The sequence below is a fragment of the Ciona robusta genome, chromosome 1 (genome assembly GCF_009617815.1).
Source record: "Ciona robusta chromosome 1, ASM961781v2".
Lineage (NCBI taxonomy): Eukaryota > Metazoa > Chordata > Ascidiacea > Phlebobranchia > Cionidae > Ciona > Ciona robusta.
In genome coordinates, this window is record NC_143235.1 from 3,287,481 (window position 1) to 3,310,059 (window position 22,579).

General features: G+C 35.2%; 5 protein-coding genes across 5 annotated transcripts; 3 read left to right on the forward strand and 2 right to left on the reverse strand.

Moving 5' to 3' along the window:
- Positions 1 to 636: 636 nt before the first annotated feature.
- Positions 637 to 4,374, reverse strand: LOC149741425 (lombricine kinase-like). The gene is made up of 7 exons (XM_089884047.1): positions 4,203 to 4,374; positions 3,767 to 3,893; positions 2,963 to 3,205; positions 2,331 to 2,542; positions 1,822 to 1,893; positions 1,239 to 1,390; positions 637 to 986 (listed from the first exon to the last, which is right to left on the reverse strand). Exons 1-7 carry the CDS (start codon positions 4,317 to 4,319, stop codon positions 803 to 805), a joined length of 1,107 nt encoding a protein of 368 aa, XP_089740173.1. The 5' UTR covers positions 4,320 to 4,374; the 3' UTR covers positions 637 to 802.
- Positions 4,375 to 8,459: 4,085 nt separating this feature from the next.
- Positions 8,460 to 12,512, forward strand: LOC149741426 (WD repeat-containing protein 82-like). The gene is made up of 6 exons (XM_089884095.1): positions 8,460 to 8,670; positions 9,063 to 9,160; positions 10,728 to 11,011; positions 11,281 to 11,393; positions 11,768 to 11,880; positions 12,052 to 12,512. Exons 1-6 carry the CDS (start codon positions 8,507 to 8,509, stop codon positions 12,222 to 12,224), a joined length of 945 nt encoding a protein of 314 aa, XP_089740221.1. The 5' UTR covers positions 8,460 to 8,506; the 3' UTR covers positions 12,225 to 12,512.
- Positions 12,513 to 14,680: 2,168 nt separating this feature from the next.
- Positions 14,681 to 16,208, forward strand: LOC149741427 (transmembrane protein 115-like). Its single transcript, XM_089884060.1, has 2 exons — positions 14,681 to 15,584; positions 15,800 to 16,208. Exons 1-2 carry the CDS (start codon positions 14,728 to 14,730, stop codon positions 16,014 to 16,016), a joined length of 1,074 nt encoding a protein of 357 aa, XP_089740186.1. The 5' UTR covers positions 14,681 to 14,727; the 3' UTR covers positions 16,017 to 16,208.
- Positions 16,209 to 17,869: 1,661 nt separating this feature from the next.
- Positions 17,870 to 19,665, reverse strand: LOC149741428 (transmembrane reductase CYB561D2-like). Its single transcript, XM_089884122.1, has 3 exons — positions 19,471 to 19,665; positions 19,162 to 19,280; positions 17,870 to 18,712 (listed from the first exon to the last, which is right to left on the reverse strand). The coding sequence occupies exons 1-3, from the start codon at positions 19,622 to 19,624 to the stop codon at positions 18,272 to 18,274; spliced, it is 714 nt and encodes a 237-aa protein (XP_089740248.1). The 5' UTR covers positions 19,625 to 19,665; the 3' UTR covers positions 17,870 to 18,271.
- A 221-nt stretch (positions 19,666 to 19,886) lies between these two features.
- LOC149741429 (uncharacterized) lies at positions 19,887 to 22,484 on the forward strand. The gene is made up of 6 exons (XM_089884072.1): positions 19,887 to 20,108; positions 20,175 to 20,279; positions 20,549 to 20,711; positions 21,098 to 21,222; positions 21,499 to 21,652; positions 21,907 to 22,484. Exons 1-6 carry the CDS (start codon positions 20,014 to 20,016, stop codon positions 22,267 to 22,269), a joined length of 1,005 nt encoding a protein of 334 aa, XP_089740198.1. The 5' UTR covers positions 19,887 to 20,013; the 3' UTR covers positions 22,270 to 22,484.
- The last annotated feature ends 95 nt before the right edge of the window (positions 22,485 to 22,579 follow it).

Genomic DNA, 22,579 nt, shown 5'->3' on the forward strand with positions numbered 1-22,579 from the left:
ACTTTTAATATGTATGTTACACCATCACTGTTTAATATAATTTGTTTACAAAAAATTAATGAATTAACAAAATTTATGTGAGTTATTGCAATGTAAAAATGTTATAGCACGACATTGTAGTAAGTTTTATAACTATAAATGAAGTTTTATAAATTGTAAAATGACTGTTTAAAAATATGTAAAGCATTTTATACAGATTTATGTTTCGCACTGCCAATTGTTCGAAAAATACCAACCCTTATTGACTTTTCATTGTTTAATGAATTTTAGTTTTTCCACTGTGCCACTAAACTTACGTAAAGTAGATTTTGTGTAATTGTTTTTTTGCCAAATATATTGAGTTAATGTTACAAAATAACATTAAAATAAATATTTTAAATAAATCCTTTGTTGTCATTTTCAGCAATTTCAAGAACAAACTTCTTTTAACTAGTGTTTGTCATTTTAAATTTTTGGCATTAAAAAAAAAACACTATCAGCAGAGTTTTGCATATAAAAGTCTGTGGGTAAATGTTTTTTTTAGACTCCTAAATAAAAAAAACAGTATTAGAGCCTTCTTTGTAACACCTTTAAGTCTGGTAAATAGGTAAGAGACCTTTATATTAAAGATACTATAATTAAATAAATGGCAAGAAATTACAATAACGATTTTATTCCGTATATATACAAATGCATTGTTTTCAATTTTTTTAGATGCACACATGTATATATATAAATATATATGCTACTTTTTTCTGTCAATGTTCTGGGTTATATAGTTCATTTTTTTTCTTCAAGGCAAAGTGGTGATGTCAGCATCAGCTTAAAACTGCAATGGTTTGCCTTCTTCTAGCTGTTGCTCCATCTCAATAAGTTTGGTGACACTTTCGTGGACTTGTTGCACAATTTCAACTTCCGAGATTCCAAGTTTCTTTATATTTGAGATGTCAAAAAGTTCCGGTTCAGTTGAAGATCGGTATTCGCCATGGTTTCCACGTTTGGCAACACTGCAAAAACAATTGGTTAAGTTTAACCTTTTTTCTGTTCTGCAAATTAAAATTATTTTTTATCTGTTTTTAAAAGTAAGATAAATTTTAAATCGCTTTTCAGTTTGGCAATTTTAAAATGTTTCTTTGTTTTTAAAGTAAAAGGGTAAAATCTAAACTACTGTCTGTTTTAAACAGTTTTTACATTATTACAGTATTTAAATCTATTGATTTTCAGAAAAAAGATCAAAACACAAAATCATTTTTTCTCACCCCAATTTCTTCAATATTTCTTCGAATTGTGGATGTGCTGACAAATTAGGAAGTCTTACATGGACACTGCATCTCATTGAAGTGCCGATGTTGCTAGCACGAGCACAAAGAAATCCAAGTTTCTTGTTCCATGCAAATTTATGACCAGCATTCTAAGAGAAACAGATTGTACATTAACCTGTGCCAGTCATTTTGAACCCCTTTGTCCCAATCAAAAGTGAGTCCCTTTTTAATTTAGTTTGGTCACCTACTACAGTGGTTCTTATACTACAGTGGTTCACATGGTATTTATTGTATAATGAAGTCCTATTGTACATAAAAGTAATTTTTATTGTGGGAAATATTAAATCTTTTTTTAGTTGGGTAAAATGTACCCAAAACTATTCCACTAAAACATCTCTTTTTAGTTATGCTTGGGATGTGCTGCAAATCACTATGGGTTATTTCTTCTTATAATGAAGCTTCACATACCCTGTACCTGGTATTATAGCTATAACAAGGTAACTTCTAAGCAATTTACAGGATATTATATTGTCAGGAAAAGAAACTCTTCTGCAAGCTTTTCAACAGAAACTTAACTTACCAACATTGCGGTTTCAAGTTGTTTTTCACCTTGCTTCCAGGTTTCAAAGCAAGTTTTAAGATCCCCACCAGACTAAAAATGTAAGGGAACAGTTACAGTAAAATGACTGTCATTACCACGCCATGCAAGGTGAAAGCAAGTTACATGCATTCTTTCATTCATACTAAATACTGTTGCCGCCATGCATATTATAATTGTATTTTGGCTTAGGATTTTTTTGTATTTAGTATAGCAGTACTTTTTTATTTGGAATGAATGTAACTTGTTTTATCATCATGTCGCCAAAAAAATGACAGTCGTTATAACTTGTTTTGTTTATACACCTCGTGTCAGCTTACAAGTTACCATGTATGTTACTTTGTGGGTGATTATTTTTTAAGGGATTTTTTACTTTTTATGTATGGTTGGTAATTTGGACAACTCATTAGTGACTACTGGGTTGGAGCAATTGTCATTAGGTGTCTCACCCTAGGACACCTTAGCCCACAATGGTAACAATATATTAATACCTGCATGGATATGATCCTCATATGATCTCCCTCGTTTACCCAGACGAAGAAGTCTTGTTCTTTGTTCATCATGATTCCTCTTGCGTCGGGCCAATCTCTTGCCAAACCATCGTTTCTAAAAGAAAAGTCAGAAAGATTGGAGAAGAGAATGTGCTCCTGTGTCAACCTGTTTATTTCTGAAGGCTCCATTGACTCCATTGAGCGATAAGAGCCTGCAAGGTTTAAACGAAATCATTAGAATGCTTAAACGTAAGTATTACTAAGCATTTTATACTTAAATATATAAGCGTCTTATATCTGAATTTAGTATATATGTGTGTATAAGTTTGCTTATAAAGAAATTGGCTTATGCATAAAACAAAGGTTGAAATATATATGTAGTAGGGTGGGGGAATAAGGGACAACTTTTCATTCTTTATCTTCTCCCATTTGGTTGTAAGCAAGAACCGTTCAAAGAATTATAAAACGTATCCTCAGGACACCCATAGACCGTTGTTAATTGTTTAAAACACGATCAGTATATAAATAAATTCTATTTACCCGCATGCGGCGGGGCAACGGCAGTCGTTTTAACACTGTCGTTTTGTTTCATACACCTCATGTTGTAACATGCAACACGGTTTAATTTAAACCTGCCAAATCTTGATCAAGATTCTTCAAGGTTCCCACTATAATACTTTCCACTTCTCTCCTTTGGGCGCGTGTGCAGCTTGGTGGGAAAGGAAATCCGCTGATTGAGCGACCGGCTCGGACACGGACCGATTTCACGTATTTTGTGTCCAATGGCTTGACGTCCACAACCCCAACCGACTCTCGGACATGATCGGCGTGCGACTCGGTAGCAGGGTCGAAGTTACCATGATAGTCCTTGATAACTGTAAACAATAAGAACACAATTTGTATTTATCCCTTTAGAAATGATAGCGAAGATCATGCTGTTTATAAAACGAAGCGAACGAAATCAACGGCAAAACGGCAGTGGTTAAAACACGCTTGTGGGAAATATAGCGTCAATTATAAAGGTGTGGGAAAAACGTCAGTTACAAACCGGGACTGGAAAATCCAAAATATCCAAAACTGCGGTGCATATATAGTGGGGTGGGGGAAGATGGGACACCTTTAGCACATATTATCCAAATATCCTGATCGTTTTTTAATTAATTAACAACGGGCCTTGGAATTCGTGGTGATGTATTTTTATAATTCTTTAAATGTTTTTTTGCTTTTTACCAAATGGGACAAAAAAATAGAGTTAAAAGGTGTCCCATATTCCCCCACCCTACTGTATAATACATACTAAAAAGCAAAACAGTCTACTTGTAAGACCGAGTGATGTATATCTTTTTACACGATATTTCGGTTAAACGGCGAGGCGCGCCCTTATTGGGATTTAAGTTCCCTATTACCCATGAATACGAAGTTATAACGGTTATTACTTGGATCAAAGATATCCTTAAAGAGAGTGTAACATTCTTCATCGCCAACAACCATACCGAACTGCAGTCCTGGTGTATCGACTCCGGTTTGAATGCACGAGTCCAAGGTTACACCGTTACTGGTTTTCTAAAAATGCGGTTGCTATTAACCTATTAGGGTGGTGTAGGATCGGATGTTTTAATTTTTTCGTCATATTTGGTGATAAAAAAGAATTTTACAAAAGCGAACAGGATAGTAACGGTAAAACAACAGTTAATTGTTAAAATAGACTTATTGATAAAAAAAGAAAATACGTTTTGGATAAAAGGCGTGACCGTTTTGTTCTTCTCTCGGAAAACGACAGCAAAAATACTATTAAAAATACTAATGGGAATCAACAGCTAAACGACAAACTCGCCATGGAAAAAAAGTGTGAGAAATAGAAGAGAATATTACCTTCTTGTAGAGCGCTGCATATACTGGTAAAGTCAAATGGTTCGCCAAGAAGTTATCATACTTCAACACGGGGAAGCTCTGCTTTGCTTGTTCGATTTCTTGAACTGAGAGTGCCATGTTATTCGATTAAATCTACGTGACTGAAGGAAGAATTAAATATTACGAAATGTAGTAATTCGCATTAGGTTTATGACTTTGCAAATTAATTACTCTACATTTAATTTCAATGGATTCTTTACTTCAAACCTGCTATTAGTAATTAGCATTCTATACAAAACTAGAAGCAATGTCGCGCGCAACGACTGTCGCTGTAGCATCTTAACATTGGTGTTGTGTGAAACAGAACAACTTTATTATAATCACTACAGCACTGCCCGCTTCGTTATATATGCGAAGGTAAATAAATTATATATCGCATTTATTCATTTCCGTTTCGTATCGACGCCGCGACAAATAGTTACCACGCCTTAAGACATTGGGATACCAACTGAGACAAACAACAAACACGTCTGTACAGTTTGCAAAATAAGCCGTATGTAAGTGCATTGCTGCATGGTAGGCCAAGATATAGCCCGTTGCGGAAAAGGCATATTTTTTCTTTTGCTAGTGCATTTGTTTTTTATTTGTGCTAAGTCGCAATGTATTTTAAGGCGGGTCAAACAATATGTTTTTGTTTTTCTTTCTTGTGCGATTTGCTGGTAGTAAACAAAGTAAATTTTCCAGAATTACATAATCGCAGCGCCGCGACTCCTAAATAGCGTTGGTATTTGTTCAAAACATAATCACATCCCATCTTACCCCATAATACGAAATACCGACCGTCGTTGATATAATTCGCGTGGTACTAAAATGAACGAAAACAAAAAAGCGAGAGAATTATGAGGTTTATTACGCAATATCTGGCACTCGTGGTAAAATCCTATTCATTATATTCCCTAATCCACGTAGAAATATACGTTATGGTGGTTGTAAAGATTAGATGGTTGGTCTAACCCGCGTGCTTGCCACAAGAAACCATAGGTTTAGGTATTGCGCATATAATCAAATGATTTGACGATTCTAATCCATTTAGGCGAGGTCTTATATAGCGAGAAAATTACCACCTTCTGGGATTTATGCCCAATTTTTGTTATGGACACTTTGAAAAAATAGGCAGAAAAACACAACTACGCCGAATTATTTGCCTCTTTACTAAAAAATATTCGAAAATCTGCGCATATACAGTTACGTCCAAACACTGTCTCGTCGTGGCTATAATGATGCAAAATTAAAGCTGCAACGAGTTTTATGAACTTTATTGGACACACCGGCACTTATAGACCGCCCTATTCGACTTAGATCGGTAGCATACAGTATAAAGTCCTTGTATAATAGGAAGCGAAAATGGCGCGTGAGAATTACATCCGCATACATTCATAGAGTTATCTCGCCATTTATTCTGTGAATTGGGACAATATTAAGTTTTTGAAACTGTGTGACCTGCAAAAGCAAGTAGAATACTTATTACGCTAATACAAACTATTCCAAAAGCAAGTAGTATATCCGCGCATTATAAACTGTTGCATTAAGTTGGAGTAACCGTTTGTACATCTTCTTGACTCTGTTATTAATGCGCTACTAGTGGTGATGATGTTGTAGAGCTAAAGCTGCTTATACCTACTTTGTCTAGACCTGGCCTATATAGTAAGGTTGACTAAGATGTCACATTATTTCAATTTATTTTCTTGTTTTATTTGGTAGTAAACATAAAACAGTTTCAGAAATTATAATATACACCCGCGACTTTAAAACAGCGTTGTCATTTGTCAAAAACACGATGAGAAAACATGGGTTTTAGCTGGGTGCGTGATCTTCCATCCTATCACACATTACTATATTGCCAATATTTGTCATTTATTTTGCGTACTATAACATTAATCATCTGAAGCCACAAAGGCAACACATATTTAATTAACAACGATATATTTCATCCGCTAATTAAACGTTTGTCGCTAGCGGCTGAACCTTTCCAAAACATGTCAGACGCTGTTGCCACTTTATCAATATTGAATTCTATTTCAGCATATCGTGTTGTAAAATTGATGTGAAATTTGGCACATAGTTTCCTGCAAATTATCACGTTTTGGCTTGGAATTAATATTAATTAAACACTGTACGCAGAAACAGAGGGTGAATATTAATAAACAAAATGGCACGTTTAGGCCTAAAGCCTATAGCTTAAACATATAGTCTATGACCTGATATATTATGACTTTCGACCTTTAGACTTACCCTATAGTCTACAGAATACACCATCTTTTTTACAACATACCATAATAATAATTATTTGCCCATTCGTTTACAGTAGGCTACCGGCAAAATTGATTAAAACAGAGAAGAGATAGGACTTAACAGCAAAACGACCCCCCTTAACACGAGCTATATGAGTAGAAAATAACTTGGAAACCATTGCTAAAGTTTGGATGTGAAATACACTTCTGGTTTGACGTTTACTCTTGCAGTTATGGTGAAAATAAACGGTTGTTCGTGGAGTTATTTTGCTGGCTGTTGTTTTTGCCAGAACCGGCAACACGTGTGCCAGGAGACGCATATGCTATAACTCATGGAACTATCACCACATCGCGCGAGATGAAATTACTGCGGCAGTTTCCTTTTGCAGCACGTTGCAACTCATTAGTCATGAATGTCTTGGTAAACAATAGAGTATTGTAAGAGGCAGTTATTTCGATTACGTTGGAGTAGACTATAAATATAGGAGGATGGGGGGAGATGGGACACCTTTTCATTCTCTTCTCTTTATGCATCTTATTTTGTAGGAAACTAACACATTAAGCGAATTATAAAACTGTATCCTCACTTCCATAGACCGTTGTTAATTGTTTGAAACACGATCTGATTATTCGGACATTATGTGCCAAAGGTGTCCCGTCTTCCCCATCCTACTATATATGTTAAAACATCCATATATAGGCAAATGATTATCCCCAAAACAACTACTCTTTCACGATTTAAACATTTATCTTATATATATATATCCAATTCTTCCAAGTCTTACACATTCTCTAAGCTGTACAGAAGCAGCTGAATTCATTGAGCTGGCACTACAGTATTATACACTTTATGACATATAGGTCCGGTGCCCTGGCATAGTGGTTAGCGCGCCTGCCTGTAACCCAGAGGTGGTTCAAGGCTCGACGCTGCTACCATTATGTGAGTGTATGTGTCCTTGGGCAAGACACTTAACGACAATTGCCCTAACCCAGTGGTCACTAATGGGTTGTCCAAATTATCAGCCATACATAAAAAAATCTCCCAAAAAATAATCACCTACAAAGTAACATAGCCTACATGGTAACTTGTAAGCTGGCACGAGGTGTTAAACTCGTGTGATAACGACTGTCGTTTTTGTTATTTTTTGGCTACGCGAGGATAAAGTAAGTTACATTCATTCATTCATTCATTCATTCATTCATTCATTCATTCATTCATTCATTCATTCATTCATTTATTCATTAGTCAGGTGGCAAAGGAACAACACCCAACATAATAAATCCAATTATAAAACCAATATGTCCTTGCAATCACCATGGCCAATATACACAGAAACAAACGTCATACTTGTCGTTTCTTCACACCAGCGCCGTGGCACAGTTCGTATATAAGCGTACCTGCCTTAAACATAAAGTTAATCGGTTAAAGGCTCGTCGCTGCTACCATTGTAGTCGTATATGTGTCCTTGGAAAAGAAAGTTAACGGCACCGACCTAGTGGCAAAAATTGTAGATTCCTTGTCTCACTAACATGCGAACTCCCAAACTCCCAGACAGTATGAAAGTTTCGATCGTATATGTAACTGGAAATCGTGGCCTAACCGTTTAAGCGCGTGCTGAAGGCATGGGAACAGATTATATACAGCCTAATTTCCGGAGTTCGATCCTCGGGCGGCGTAACATTTATTTGGGATTTATTTTAAAGAGATTTATATGAAATAATATTTCTATATACACTTTTTATTTATATTTGCATTGCTACGTATAGTTCAAGAAAATCCGAACCTTTTTTTACGTTAAGAAAATTTAGAAAATACCACAGCAGCAAATTTTACTAAATTTCTATGTCTGAATCAAAGTCATGCTTCATAAAACATGTGTGCGATTTCTGAAATTATTTTAATTTATTGTTTAGTTTTTTTTGTGTACTTGCAGTTTTAGAACGTTTTGAATTTGTAGACGAGTTAAACTGTTATAATGTTTGTATTTTTTAAATTTGTTCATTGTATATGTTACAGATACTTTATAATTGAAAATGAAGCTTGGCGACTCTGTAGTTAAAAGCTTTCGCGTTGCTAAAGTGTTTCGTGAAAATACAGATAGAATAAACAGCATTGACTTTTCTGCAAATGGAGAAAACTTAATATCAGCCAGTGACGATGATTCAATTGTGATATACGACTGTGCAAATGAGGGAAAGTAAGTATTTGATTGCTGTTTATATGCATTTTATAGCACACTGCAAATCTGAGACAGTACCGGTATTGCAGAAAAGTTGCTATATAGCAATTTTTATGTCCCATATACCTTACCTAAGTTTTATGCAGGTCATGGCGAATTGCATACATGGCAACTCGAGAAGGCACCAGGTGTTATGAGATAAGACACTGATGTTTATGTTCCACCAAACACGCGAAAAAAAAAAAGTTTTCTTAATTATTCTTTCATGCCTGCTTGGCAAAGATAAAGTGCATATATATATGTTTGTATGTTTTTAAATGCTAAATTTAGAAAACAGATATAAAATATATACTAAAAAGAAATTTGTATACTACGTATGCATACCTGATTTAACACATTGCATACTGCAGGTCAAAACGAACTCTTAACAGTAAGAAATATGGAGTGGATCATATAAACTACACGCATGCTGGTAACACAGTCATTTACAGCTCAAATAAAGTTGATGGTAATATTTCCTTGATTTTCAACTTTACCAAAATATTTAAACTAGTGCAATTAGAGTTGTTGTAATCGTAAATAGAGTTGTCAATGTCAAATAAAATGTTAAGATTGGCATTGGTTTAAAAGTAGTAAATTTATTTATTTTGGATAGAGTTATGCAAACATTTAGATTAGTATTAGACAATAGACTATATTAGACATAGACAATACTATTTAGTAAAAACCTATGCATCGAATTATATTACAAATTAAAACAAAAACATATACATAAATTCAGGATTGTAAAAATACCCCTTTTTCAGTGATAATGTCACCGTCCGGATCGTCGAAAAACGTTCGGATTTTTTTAGTAGAAATAAATCCTATTTATATTAAAATCAACTTTCTTACGTTCGGCCGACAATATACTCTTTGGTTTCTTTGTTCCGTAATTATTGACGACATAAACGTGCGCTCTATTTTAATCGCATCGGTTACATTGCGAGAACACGGCGAATAGCTAAAATGACGAAACGGTTCGTGCAAACATAAAAAAAATGCATTTTCCTAACACCTACTATACTAATTTTGTCACAAATCATGTCACATGGAACCATTATGTGGTGAATTTGAAATGATATTACATTTATTAAAATGACGTATCTAAATCGGTAGAAAGAAATGAAAAGTTTTACGCACGTTCATCGTGGATTAAAAATGTAACGATGATTACGTCATAATACCTTTGATAAACTATTAAAATTTTAGAAAACAATTGTGGTTTATGTGCTTCTATATTTCATATAATTGTTTTATTCCCGATATAATTTTAAGCAAGCAACCAAGAATAGTTTAAACTTTAATAAATGCAGGTAAATTGCGTTTATGTGAATTTTAATTGGTGCAAATATAAGAGCGAGGAGCGACGCTATCAGTAAATTGGAACCAACGCAAATTGTAATATGATATTACAAAGTATCTTCCCGGTCGAGCTTGGACAGAAGCCAAAAAACATCGTTCGTTGGCACCGCACGAGAACCAGAGTTTCATTACGTCACTTGTCACGAGAATAAATTCACAACGATTGCTTCGTTTGTTAGGTGTAGAATGTATGCTACTGCACGCGTCTTTCTTTATTACCTACACGCGACGAACATAAAACATTAGATCGCAGCTTTAACAACGGTTTCTATCGCACAGGCGCCCGCACTAGACTGTGGTGTCGTGGTGATAGTCAGTAATACGCTTTATAACAAGATTTGGTAGCTTGGGTGACAGACGCACGTAAAACATATTACGTCCGGATTTTCAATAAAATTAAACGATCACCGTCCGGATTTACAACTTTTACAATCCTGCATAAATTTAATAAGAAAATATTATTAAAGTTCAGCCTTTGGCTTGGCTATACTGTTGATATGCGATAAGGTTTAGTGTTATGTGTTTGTGCCTTCGATTTTACAGTAATTAGAGTAGTATATTTATAGTGTGTATTGGGAATTGTATGAAATTAAATATTATACTTATCAGTGTGAAATTGTAGCAGTTATATAAATTATGCATGACTATATCCTATCATTTTTTCATCATAGATGCGATTCGATACCAATCTTTACACGACAACAAATACTTGAGATATTTTGCCGGCCACACAAAACGAGTTGTGTGCTTATGCATGTCGCCAGTGGATGATTCATTCTTGTCCGGATCTCTGGACAAAACAATCCGATTGTGGGATTTAAGGTCACCAACGTGTCAGGGGAGAATGCAAATACCTGGTAGACCGATTGCTTCATTTGATCCGGAAGGTCTTATATTTGCAGCTGGTATCAACTCTGAAATGATCAAGCTGTACGACCTGAGATCCTTTGACAAAGTATGGTATTTTTATTATTTTAAAGACGCTTTTTCACTTTTTATTGTCCAGTGCCGCTGCTGTTAATTAGCAGATATGAATTCCCAATGCGAATCTTTTTGAGTGAGAATTTAACAACATTATAAATTTAATTTGCTAGTTTAAAGTTTGTTGCATTGTTGGTATATAGTATTAGTAAACGAAATTGAATATTTATTGTTTGTTTTTTTTGTAAATTATTGCTACCGTTATTTAGTGATTATTTTCTTATGAGGTATTTGTCTGTGCAGGGCCCGTTTACCACTTTCCGTTTACAACAAGATAAAGATTGTGATTGGACGTCATTAAAGTTTAGTTCTGATGGAAAACTTATTTTAATTGCCACGAACGGAACTGTGATCAGGTAAGTGCAAAATGCAAATAAATGTAATTTTTTAATATAAACCTAAGGAGTCTCCTCTTTATTCCGTCTTCAAGTTTTTTTGGCGTGACTGCGGTGTGCTTTCGGCCTCCCGAATTCTCTTTACAGTGCCCTTATCACGTTTAACATTTTTTTCACATCTTTCCTGTTTTTTTCGCGTGCTTGTACTGTTGCGTTACATTGAAATTCAAGTCAAACCAACTTCCATGATAAAGTCTCGTCATTTTGCAAATGAAACGTTGGAAATATATTACGTTTTTATACCAGATGAGCCTAAAATACTACTTGAAATTATGTTGTTAAAATTTGTCGATACATTATTATGTGTGTTAATATTAATACAATTTTTGAACCAGATTAATTGATGCGTTTCATGGCCAACCCCTTCAAACATTTATGGGCCATTTAAACACTAAAGGTCTTCCATTAGAAGCAAGTTTTAGTCCAGATGGGCAATACGTGCTTTCAGGTAAAAGTTTTAACATTTAAAAAACTCCTAAAAGAATCGTGAGGATTCAATTATATATTTCTATAAATATTCATTGTTTACTACCTAATAAGATATTAAAATAAAAACTTAGATTATCTAACCCCAATTTATCTTAATTATCAAATAATTGCGATAACTTTTGACATTTAGGTTCTCAAGATGGTAGAATTCATGTTTGGAACGCAGAAAACGGAAGTAAAACAGCAGTCCTTAATGGTAGTCACCCTGGACCTTTGCAGTGCGTTAAATTCAACCCACGGTATATGATGCTAGCTTCAACATGCACTAACATGGCGTTCTGGCTCCCTTCTGTAGAAGAGTAATGTCCTCGAATCAAGTTGTATGTAACTTAAGCTGAGGATATTATGTGGTGGATAGCAGGGCTATGGTAAAGACTTTAAGACGTCGTTTTTGATTTCTTGCGGGAAATGTTTTAGAACAAATTTGGAGCAGTGTTTCGTATCAAACTGTAAATTTAAACCTGCTTCTAGGTGTGTGAGAGCAGTAATACACTTTCATTTATTGTTTTTCTAAAATTTCTTTCGTTTTCTGCCATCTCTTTGTACGCAATCGTTGTTTTATCTTGTAATAAAAGAAAAAAACGGACACAAGGTTATGTAGTATGCATATTGTATTCGCTGTGCTGTACTGTGGTAACTAGGGAGTTTTAACCATTGTGTAAAATGTGTCTTACACATATCTAAACGTGCATTACACCTGTACGAACATGTCAGACCAAATCATAGGTTCGGTTTCACATTTGTAGGCCTGCTGTGTAAATATAACACGTACTTTAATGTAATAGATAATGAAGGCAATTGTATAGTGAGTTGCCAGCAAAAAGTTTGCTTTTAAATTTATTTTAGGCGTAACTAATACCAACTGCATATTCTTTTACGTTCATGTCAAAAATTAACTTTTAAAAGTGGCCGACCAAAGTTTTAATAATATACAGTTTATTTTATACAGTGTTATGTAAAACTAGGGCCTATAACAGCAAACGTTACAACTTCAAAAAATATATTTTAAAATAATATTTCGAAAATTTTGTTGTCGAGTTGTCCGCGTTGTAGCACCATGACGTCACAAATCAACTGACGCTGTGAGTTTTTGCTGTCATAATGTTGAATCGTTGATTGTTGACATTTGCAACGTCATTTGATAAGTTAGAATGTTTATAAAATAAAATACATAAAATAGGGGTTGATAGTGTAGCAGTTTTTTGGGACAACACTAAAAGGAGGGATGGAGGGACGGGGGGACGGAGGGAAACTGAGTACTAAAAGGAGGGAAGGGAGGGACGGAGGGAAGGAGGGAAAATACCGTTACTAAAAGGAGGGAAGGAAGCAAAAGGGAGGGACGGAGGAAAACAATAATTCCTTTGCTTAAACCTATGGGCGGAGGGAAACTATTTTTTACCCAAAATAAGTGGAGGGACGGTAGGGAAATGGTGGAGGGACAGAGGAAAATGGTGGAGGGACGGAGGGAAACTGGTGGAGGGATGGAGGGAAACTATTTTTCACTCAAAATAAGTGGAGGGACGGTAGGGAAACTGGTGGAGTGATGGAGGGAAACTATTTTTCACTCAAAATAAGTGGAGGGACGGTAGGGAAACTGGTGGAGGGACGGAGGGAAACTATTTTTCGTCCAAAAAAAGTGGAGTGACTTTCCCTACCGTCCCTCCACTTTTTTGGGCGAAAAATAGTTTACCTCCGTCCTTCTACCAGTTTCCCTACGGTCACTCCACTTTTTTTGGACAAAAAATAGTTTCCTTCCGTCCCTACACCAGTTTCCCTACCATCCCTCCACCATTTCCCTACTGTCCCTCCACTTATTTTAGGTAAAAGTTAGTTTCCCTCCGTCCCTCTACCAGTTTCCCTCTGTTCCTCCACTTATTTTGGGTAAAAATTAGTTTCCCTCCGTCCCTCCACCAGTTTCCCTACCGTCCCTCCACTTATTTTAGGTAAAAATTAGTTTCCCTCCGTCCCTCTACCAGTTTCCCTCTGTTCCTCCACTTATTTTGGGTAACAATTAGTTTCCCTCCGTCCCTCCACCAGTTTCCCTACCGTCCCTCCACTTATTTTTGGTAAAAATTAGTTTCCCTCCGTCCCTCTACCAGTTTCCCTCTGTCCCTACGCCCATAGGGTTTAAGCAAAGGAATTTTTGTTTCCCTTCGTCCCTCCATTTTGCTTCCTTCCCTCCTTTTAGTAACGGTATTTTCCCTCCTTCCCTCCGTCCCCCCTCCCCTCCTTTTAGTACTCAGTTTCCCTCTGTCCCTCCGTCCCTCTATCCCTTCTTTTAGTGTTGTCCAGTTTTTTGGACAGTTGCGTTATTCTGTATTTATCTACCTAACGTTCGCTGACGTGAACCATACCGGGTATCCTGTTAAGCCATCCTTATATATATATTTGTACTATTTAACAGCTATTAACGAATGTAACTTGTCTTATGCTTGCGTTGTCGGAAAACGACAGTGTTTTAACCAGGGTGTTCTGTTTTATACATCTCATAGCTCATGCTAGGACTGCTAGGACTGCTAGCTTACCAGTGACAGTGACCACGCATGTAACTTTGTAGGTGATTGTTTTCTGGGGACACCGATTTTTTTGTTTTTATGTATAACTGACATTTTGGACAACCCATTAGAGACAACTGGGTTGGGGCCATTGTCATGGAATGTCTTGTCTGAGGCGACCGGCCTTGAATCCATAACCTCTGGGTTTATAAGCTGTTAAATGTTTTAGACCTCTTTTTCTTGGCTGTTTTAAATTTCTTGTTTAATATCGTTATCAATTTAATTTTCAGGTTATTTGGTAAAATATTACAATGGCTTCAGGCCTGCTTGTTAACGCAAGAATGGCGAGTGTAAACTTCATTCGCGAAACCAGTCTGACTGCAAAGCTTGGTTGCGTGCTGCTCAGTTTATTTTACGCCTTGTCGTATGTGTTCGACACTCTCAAGCCGCTGGCCATTACACCAGGATTTCTCATACCCCCCAACTTTTGGATATGGACAATATTTACATACCAGTTTATTGAAGTAAAGTTTTTTGTTGTACTCACAAACTTTTTGGTGTTAATCTATTCCTCTCAAGTGCTGGAACCGGCATGGGGCATGATTGGATTTTTATCGTTTTTCGGAATCGTAACAGTCCTGTCCGGCTTTCTTTCTGGATTTTTTTACCTGTCCTGCTACATGGTTACAAGAAGCCTCGGATTTTTGTTTGAAGTTAGCATTCATGGTATGGCAGGGTATACAGCTGGTGTGCTTGTGGCACTTAAGCAGTGTAGGGGGGATCAGATGATAGTAGGCTCTGTTGGACTCTTCATGAAACACCTTCCGATTGTAAATATCCTCTTGGTTGTGTTGCTCAGAATAGCAGGCCTCATTACAGGGAGTTATGTTGTTCTTGTGTGCTTTGGTACACTTGTGGCTTGGGTGTATTTACGCTTTTATCAAGGCCATAGTAGAGGAAGGGGTGACGCTGCTGAAAATTTTTCGTTTAAGTCATTTTTTCCAAAACCGCTCGACGCACCTATGGGGATCATTGCTGGTATTGTGTACAACATTCTACTTAAAGTGAAACTTTGCCGGAAAACTTCGTACAGATATGATGTGGGCGCTCCAAGCAAAATAACAATCAGTTTATCTGGAGTTGATGCTTTGGATGCTGAAAGGAGAAGGTTAGATTATATTAATGGGCAGTTAAAACAAAATAAATGCATGATAACAAATACTTCAATGTAGAAAGAACTAAAAATCTGGCCATTAATATTCTATTGACACAGCAAAAGTCACTGTGTGTGTTAAATTCTGTCTATAAATACATATGTAATTGTCTGTTACTCTGTTTTATTGGAAAAATACCTATAGCTCTTAATTAAGTTTAAATATATAGGAACAAAGCCATCAAAGCTCTTGACGAAAGATTACAAAAAGCTGAGCAGCAACAAAACGATTCATCTGAGTGGCCAGAAATGGAAGACGATACAACAAACACTGAACCAAGGTCTGTAGAAGACTCAGTATCCACTTCTTCTGGGTCGTCAAGATCGGACATTGTTCGAATTGAAGTTGAAACTTCTTCACCGTCCGATGAGAATCCGTCACCATAGAGGTTCCTTGTTTATTTACGCTATTTCTATTTTTAACTATTTTGTTTTAGACGGTCGGTATTTTAATTTTTGCGTCCACATAAAAATGTTAGAACAGCGGTCATGGAGCGCCTAACATGGGTATGCAAGGCATGCGTATACACACTGAAAATAAATCAGAGTACCCAATAAAAATATATAAACAATGTAAAAGCTCATCTTACAAACAGGTCCTAAAATAAACACTATAGAGTGGTAATAGTGCAATGATCAGTCAACTTTCCAAATAAAGGCTAATAAAGCAACAAAAAAAGTTCATGTTTTCGCCGGCATAAACTTTTTATCCTCTAAAACTTTTGGGTACCTTGAGTTTTCAAAAGTTAGGCGGCTATGACAGCGGCTATGACAGCGGCTGTAGGCATTATGTGAAGGACATAAGCTTGTAACTATTTAAGCAGCTTTGGCATCCACAGTTGCTTGTTGTAAATGGTATATTGCATTATGTGTAAATAAAATGCAGTGCACTTGTTTTGGAAAATAGGTGTCCGCTTAAAATTGGCACTAATACATCCTTGCAAGCAACTTATATAAAGGAAATATCCAATTTGATTTTTCTTCCCATACAACTTAGTGTGCGAAGTGCTACACTGTTAGACTGATAACCAAAGTCAGTGTAAACAGTCTTAAATTGCCTAGGGTCATTTAGAACAATAGTTTACTTATAAGACTTATGTTTGCAGTTTTAAGGTAAACTCTTTATATGTTTTAGACAAGATAATACTATGTGTGTACAATAAAAACAAAATCCAGTGGTCTACAAGTTAATACTTTTTAATTCTGGTTTAAAATCTGTACTGAAAGATTGACTGCACATAAGTTTATAACAATAGTGCCCAGCTGCAGTTGTTCTATTCCATTTACATTCATGAATGGTGTCCGTGCTTTTCCTGTGTAAATACATTGTGTTAAAACAATCTTTTGCACTGTACCGTTTAATCTTTCAATGTAACTGCAGTGTACAGTGCTTTAATTTATATGGGCACTAACATAATTGCATATTTAGTACTTTTAGCACGCTTTAAGAAACATAACATGTATAGACCATAATTACACCCGTGCCGTATTTAACACTACAACATTTTAATTTTGTTTAGCGCAAAAATTTATAACACAATATACATATTGATATATATATATTTCATTCATTACCCTGAAGTGACAATTCTTGCTACTTGTTTTATTGCTTTACTCTGTACCTGGTGAATAAAAGAGTAAACCATGTAGTTTCTCAGTCTATTCAGTAACTCCTGATACACAACATAATGTTTCTAGTTTCTTTAATTCAGTTTTAAAATTTGCAACTTTTTTTAGGTAACATTAATTTTCCACCTTATTCTTCTAGATCGGAATAAAACAAGGTTCAATTTATACAATGAAAATAATTATTTATGAGTCATGGGTGCAACAGCCAGGCTATTTAAATAAAACTTCCAATCTGACTACTCTTTTATTACATGTACCTGCTGGTAGCTACGTTACCTTATCTTATCTAAAATATTAATGAATTCATTTTTGTATTTTGCTTTAAAGCAGGGTTTTCAATCTTAAAAAGGCATTCATTTCAAGCAGGGCTTTCCATTTCTAAAATTTTATGCTACTCTTCCTGGTAAATAGCATAAACTATAATATAGGCTTTTGTGTAAAATGGAAAATACTCTCAACGACACCTTGCTGGGTCACTAACACCAACTTAGTAGCCCTGCTCTTAACCATACAACCTTTAATTACAATAATATAAAGGACTATATATATTCAATCAAAATTACTGTTTAAAAACTAGCCTAATTTCAAAGTGTTTAATTATAATAAGAACATAATTTCTTGCAATATTTATTAATCAATCCATCAACCAAGTTGCATGACTAACGAGTTAACTCATTTTACTTCTCTTTGCACAGTAATGCTTAAAAAACAATATTTCCACATGTTGGATAGGTATTATTGTATCAATCTAAATTATAATTTAGCACAAAATAAATAAAAGTAGTCTTTGCTAATGCAACTCTAAAGATTCACAACATAAAAAGTTTACACAATTAAGTCACCAAAACCAAAAAGTCTGTGGCAATTTCCCCCACCTATACTGTTGACATAAGTTATAATATATATTTAAATCAATGCATTTGTCGCAGTGCATTTCAAACTCTGCTTATTATATTCATACAACACATAATGCAATGTTAGGAAGTGTAAAAAATTTAAAATTGTAATAAAATCTACAACGGTGCTGACTTTCTTGTGATGGGCAAGTATGCATTGGTGACTTGGTTCATTACAATAAAGCAACACCATGTTGGACAAAAGAAACATAATCCCCAAATAAAACCATCCACCCCCGCGGACTTGACAACAAAATTGGAAAATAAAGATAACACAACGGTAATACAAGCAAGGGTAAAGCCCAGTAAGCCAAATGTAGCGTGATATACTTTCAATTGCATAAGCTTCCAGTTCCATTTCTTTGCAGCTTGTGGATAAAGCAAAAATATCCCAAATAAAGCTTGGACAATAACATAAATAACAGTTATCAGTCCAAAAGTGCCATGCCACGATTTAAAATGTTCTTTGTTGTTTCTTATTTTGTTGATCACGATTGCAGAGAAACCTAAAATCCCACTAACTACTGCACAGGTTTGTAGAATCCAGTGTATTCGGACCTGAAACATGTATTCTTATTATGGTATTTATTAAAACAATACTACTTGTAAAAGGTTGAGACATGGTATTATTTCAACATGATGGAAGCATAAGCCTTTATTACTAGGGGACTTGACTACAAAGTGGAGGTAGTACAGTCTGCAAAATATGGCAGTTCGGTTGTGGATGAGACCTCACGCGTATATGACAGTTGTTTTTTGTGTGCGCGGGTGCTTTCTATCAATAAAAAACGGCATGCAATGTGTGTAATTTCCAAATAACATTAGGAAACCGTTAGTTAAATACAGATTTGGTTTGTTTATTTAAAAAAAACACCTGTGCACCTGTCATACTCTGCAGACTGGGGAGTAATGAATGGATAACATTGTTTTGGGCAAATATGCCATTTTAGGTGACTTTTTATGCCGAAGGTCCACTAGCACACTTAATAATAACAATATGTAACAACCTTAGTCTTCCGAGATGCCTTTATAAATAGACTACTTTCCGGCGAAAACACCAAAATAGCTTCAACCATCAAACAGCTAAATGCGAGAGACATCAATGTAGGGTGCCATGAAAACAAACCTGAAATTCAAATAGGTGTTATATTTGTTCTACAAAACCTTTTGGTGCTAATGAAGTCTCGTAGGGGGGGGGGGAGATTCTTAACTAGCGCCCAGTCATTATTTTAGCAGTATTTCTGTACAACTATACTTGTTAATAACGTAAACAGAGGATAAAAAAAGTAATGTTAGATTATACGACATTTTCTTACTTGAGCCAGGACTGGATATGTAAAAGATATAAGCGGTGAAAGCTATAGCGGCAAAATGGGCAACCATGCTGCAGATTCCACGCAAAACAGCAAGAACTCTATCCCCAGGTTTCTGCGTCTTCATAGAAGCAGTTTCCGTTTCCAAAGAAGTCATAACGGAATGCAACCAAGCGTTAACTCGCCAACGTTAATAATTAACCTGAATCAGTGATGACAGTTTAATTTCTAAAAGTTAATATGCAATGGTATGAGCAAAATATTTTAGTTATAGATTAAAAAGGTACATTACAAAGGGTAATATGTAACCTAATACTTCATATTTTAAAAAATAAAAATACATTTAAAGCTATAATTGGATAAAATACTTTAATCTGACTAACTCCTCGAGTGGAAGCACTGCGTATTTGGGATTTCCCCTTTTTTAAACAAACCTAACAAAATAATTTTTCCACTTTAGTTCCTTATTTTTATTGTGCTTTTCCCGTGTTATGTTAAATACTTATATTTTGCTTCAAAAAGTAAAGCCACCATACTTCATTTATCATGACGGCCATGTTTCAAGAAATTATCAATGAACTTTTAGTTGGCAAATCAGCTTTGTCCGACTTTGGAACTAAACTGGTTGCGGAACATGGAGCGTACGTATTTGTGTTTAGTGTAATAATAAACAATGTGAACAAATTAATAAAAATACTTGTTTACAGTGAAACGTTAAAAGATAAACGTCCAAAAGATAAAAGGCCACCAAAAAAATGCCGAAGCTGCAATCGAACTGACACAGCGTTTATCAAACTTCGAAAATGCGCGAGGTATGTTTCTAAATGGGTCCCGGTAGCACCTGGGTCCCTTTAAATAGTGCATGTCCGCTATGTTTACAATATTCACTATATCTTCTATGTTATGTTGTCCATGATCTTCACAACATAGTGAACATAGCCAACATGCACTAATTAAAGGGGCTGTTTCTAAATAACTTACTAAAAACTAGGTTACTCTCTTCGAAATTGGGATGAGAAAAGCAAATGAAAAACAAGTCCCAATCTTACCCCACTCTACTATAACCAGTTTATCTGTTTAGGTGCAAGACATTACCCATGTCAAAATCGTTATGCAGTTATTACTGTAGCACGACCTGTCAGCAGGAAAACTGGAAATATCATTGGCATGAACATAGGTGGTTGGAGAATCAGAGCACCCGTATAGTCTTAAGCCACAAGAAAGAATTTGCCGAGCATTTTCAGGTATGTATTAGTTTTTTGGTACAAAAGTTTCATCTTGTTAGGTGTTGGGGCTTGGGACCATTTTGGAAATCCCAAAATTTAAAAAAGGATACCTAAAGTTCAAAAGATTATTTCACCCTATGAATTGGGTTTCTGTGTCCAATTAGCAGAATTCTTAATTCGTAGAATAGAATTATTACTTAAAAGGAAAGTCCAACTTAAAATAAATCTGTAAAATTTATAAAAGTTATATAAGAAAACAATGCATGGGATTTCCCAATCACGTAAGAAAAAGTTACTTGGCCGTTTTTAGTATCTAAACTGCTGAAGCAAATTTAAAACAAAGTTTGGATTGGTATCCTGAATGCTGCTGCTTTACCATTAACATCATATATTATGTATCATAGGACACATTAAAAGCAATGAAAGAAGAGGAATTTGAGGAAACAAGAAGGTTAAGAAGATATTTGTTTGAAGAAAGTCAACAAAGAAACAAGAATGGAGCATCAAAAGAATCACAAATCAATTTTAGGTAAGAATTTAAACATTTAATTTACTTGCATTTGCTTTTTGTATGGGGAAGGTCTATTAATAAGGTAAGAAGAGGACCATCCGATTTGAGCCAACAATGGGCCATGCCCTCAAAAATATATTTAAAGCATTATACTACTAAAAGAAAAAAAATTAGAAATATCTTTTCACAAGGTTTTAACCTTCAGGTTTTTTTTTGTGTAACCACGGAAAATGAGATGGTGGATGCTTACAGATTATTTTATTTTTTTAAACATCTTAAACAACTTTTGTTTAGGAATGTTCTTGTAGCGAACAGAAATCAACAGACTGAGAAAGACTTGGTGATAGTTGAACCTGCGTATCAAATTCCAAGGTATACGGCAGAATCTGTTACCTCAATTGCAGTTGATACTTGGGACATTCCACCAGAAGAAATGCCAAGAGCATTAGTAAGTTTATTTACAAGTTGTATTTAGGGTTTATTGCTTTAAAATCACAATATGTCAAGTTCGGAAAGAAATTTCAAGTCCTAGATATTTTTTAAACATTGAATAAGTTTTATTCCAAAAAGCATAAAATACTTTATGATCATAATAAAAATTTTTAAACATAATAGTAATTAAACAAGAGAGTATGAAAACAATGCTCAATTTTTCAAAATCATTGAGAATATTTTAGAAATTCTTAATTTGAATAAATTTAGAAATATCCAAGAAATCAGATGTTGGCAATAACTTGGGAAGAAGGACAAGTGGAGAATAAACCACAAGAGAATCAAAGACCTAAAAAAACAAAAAGAAGGATAAATGTAAAAAAGGGCTCAGAAGAAGACCCTGAAAGCAAATGGAACCTGGCAATTGACTTGCTGACTCATGTAGTTGACTATAGAGTGGGGGGCCGTGGTACCGCTATAAGACGCGGCCAAGATGGGAAATTAATAAGAAAAAGCAACAAAATTGAACACCTTAAAAGTGGTATTCATAAAAAGACAGAATTGCAGAAATTAACAGATAACCCTTTACCTTGGGGCTTCTATTACCAATCGGTGCCTTCTATAACTGAATAATATCATTGTGAAATATTTTTCTTAAACTTGCAACTAATGGTGTATTGTTGCGTAATCATTTTTAACTAATATTTTTTATCAATAAGATTAATTGTGAATTCCTATTTGATTTGTTATTTTATCTTTCCCTTGCACTAAAATTAAATTGTTCCTTTTGATAATTCAAAACATGCAACCTATCAAAATCCTGTTCAAATGAAACTGGCAGAAATCTACTACAGTATACCTGTTTGAATCTCAGCTGAATGCTAACAGGTAACTGTATCTCACTCTTGGCTCATAGTATACCCACATATGCAGGAAACTTGAA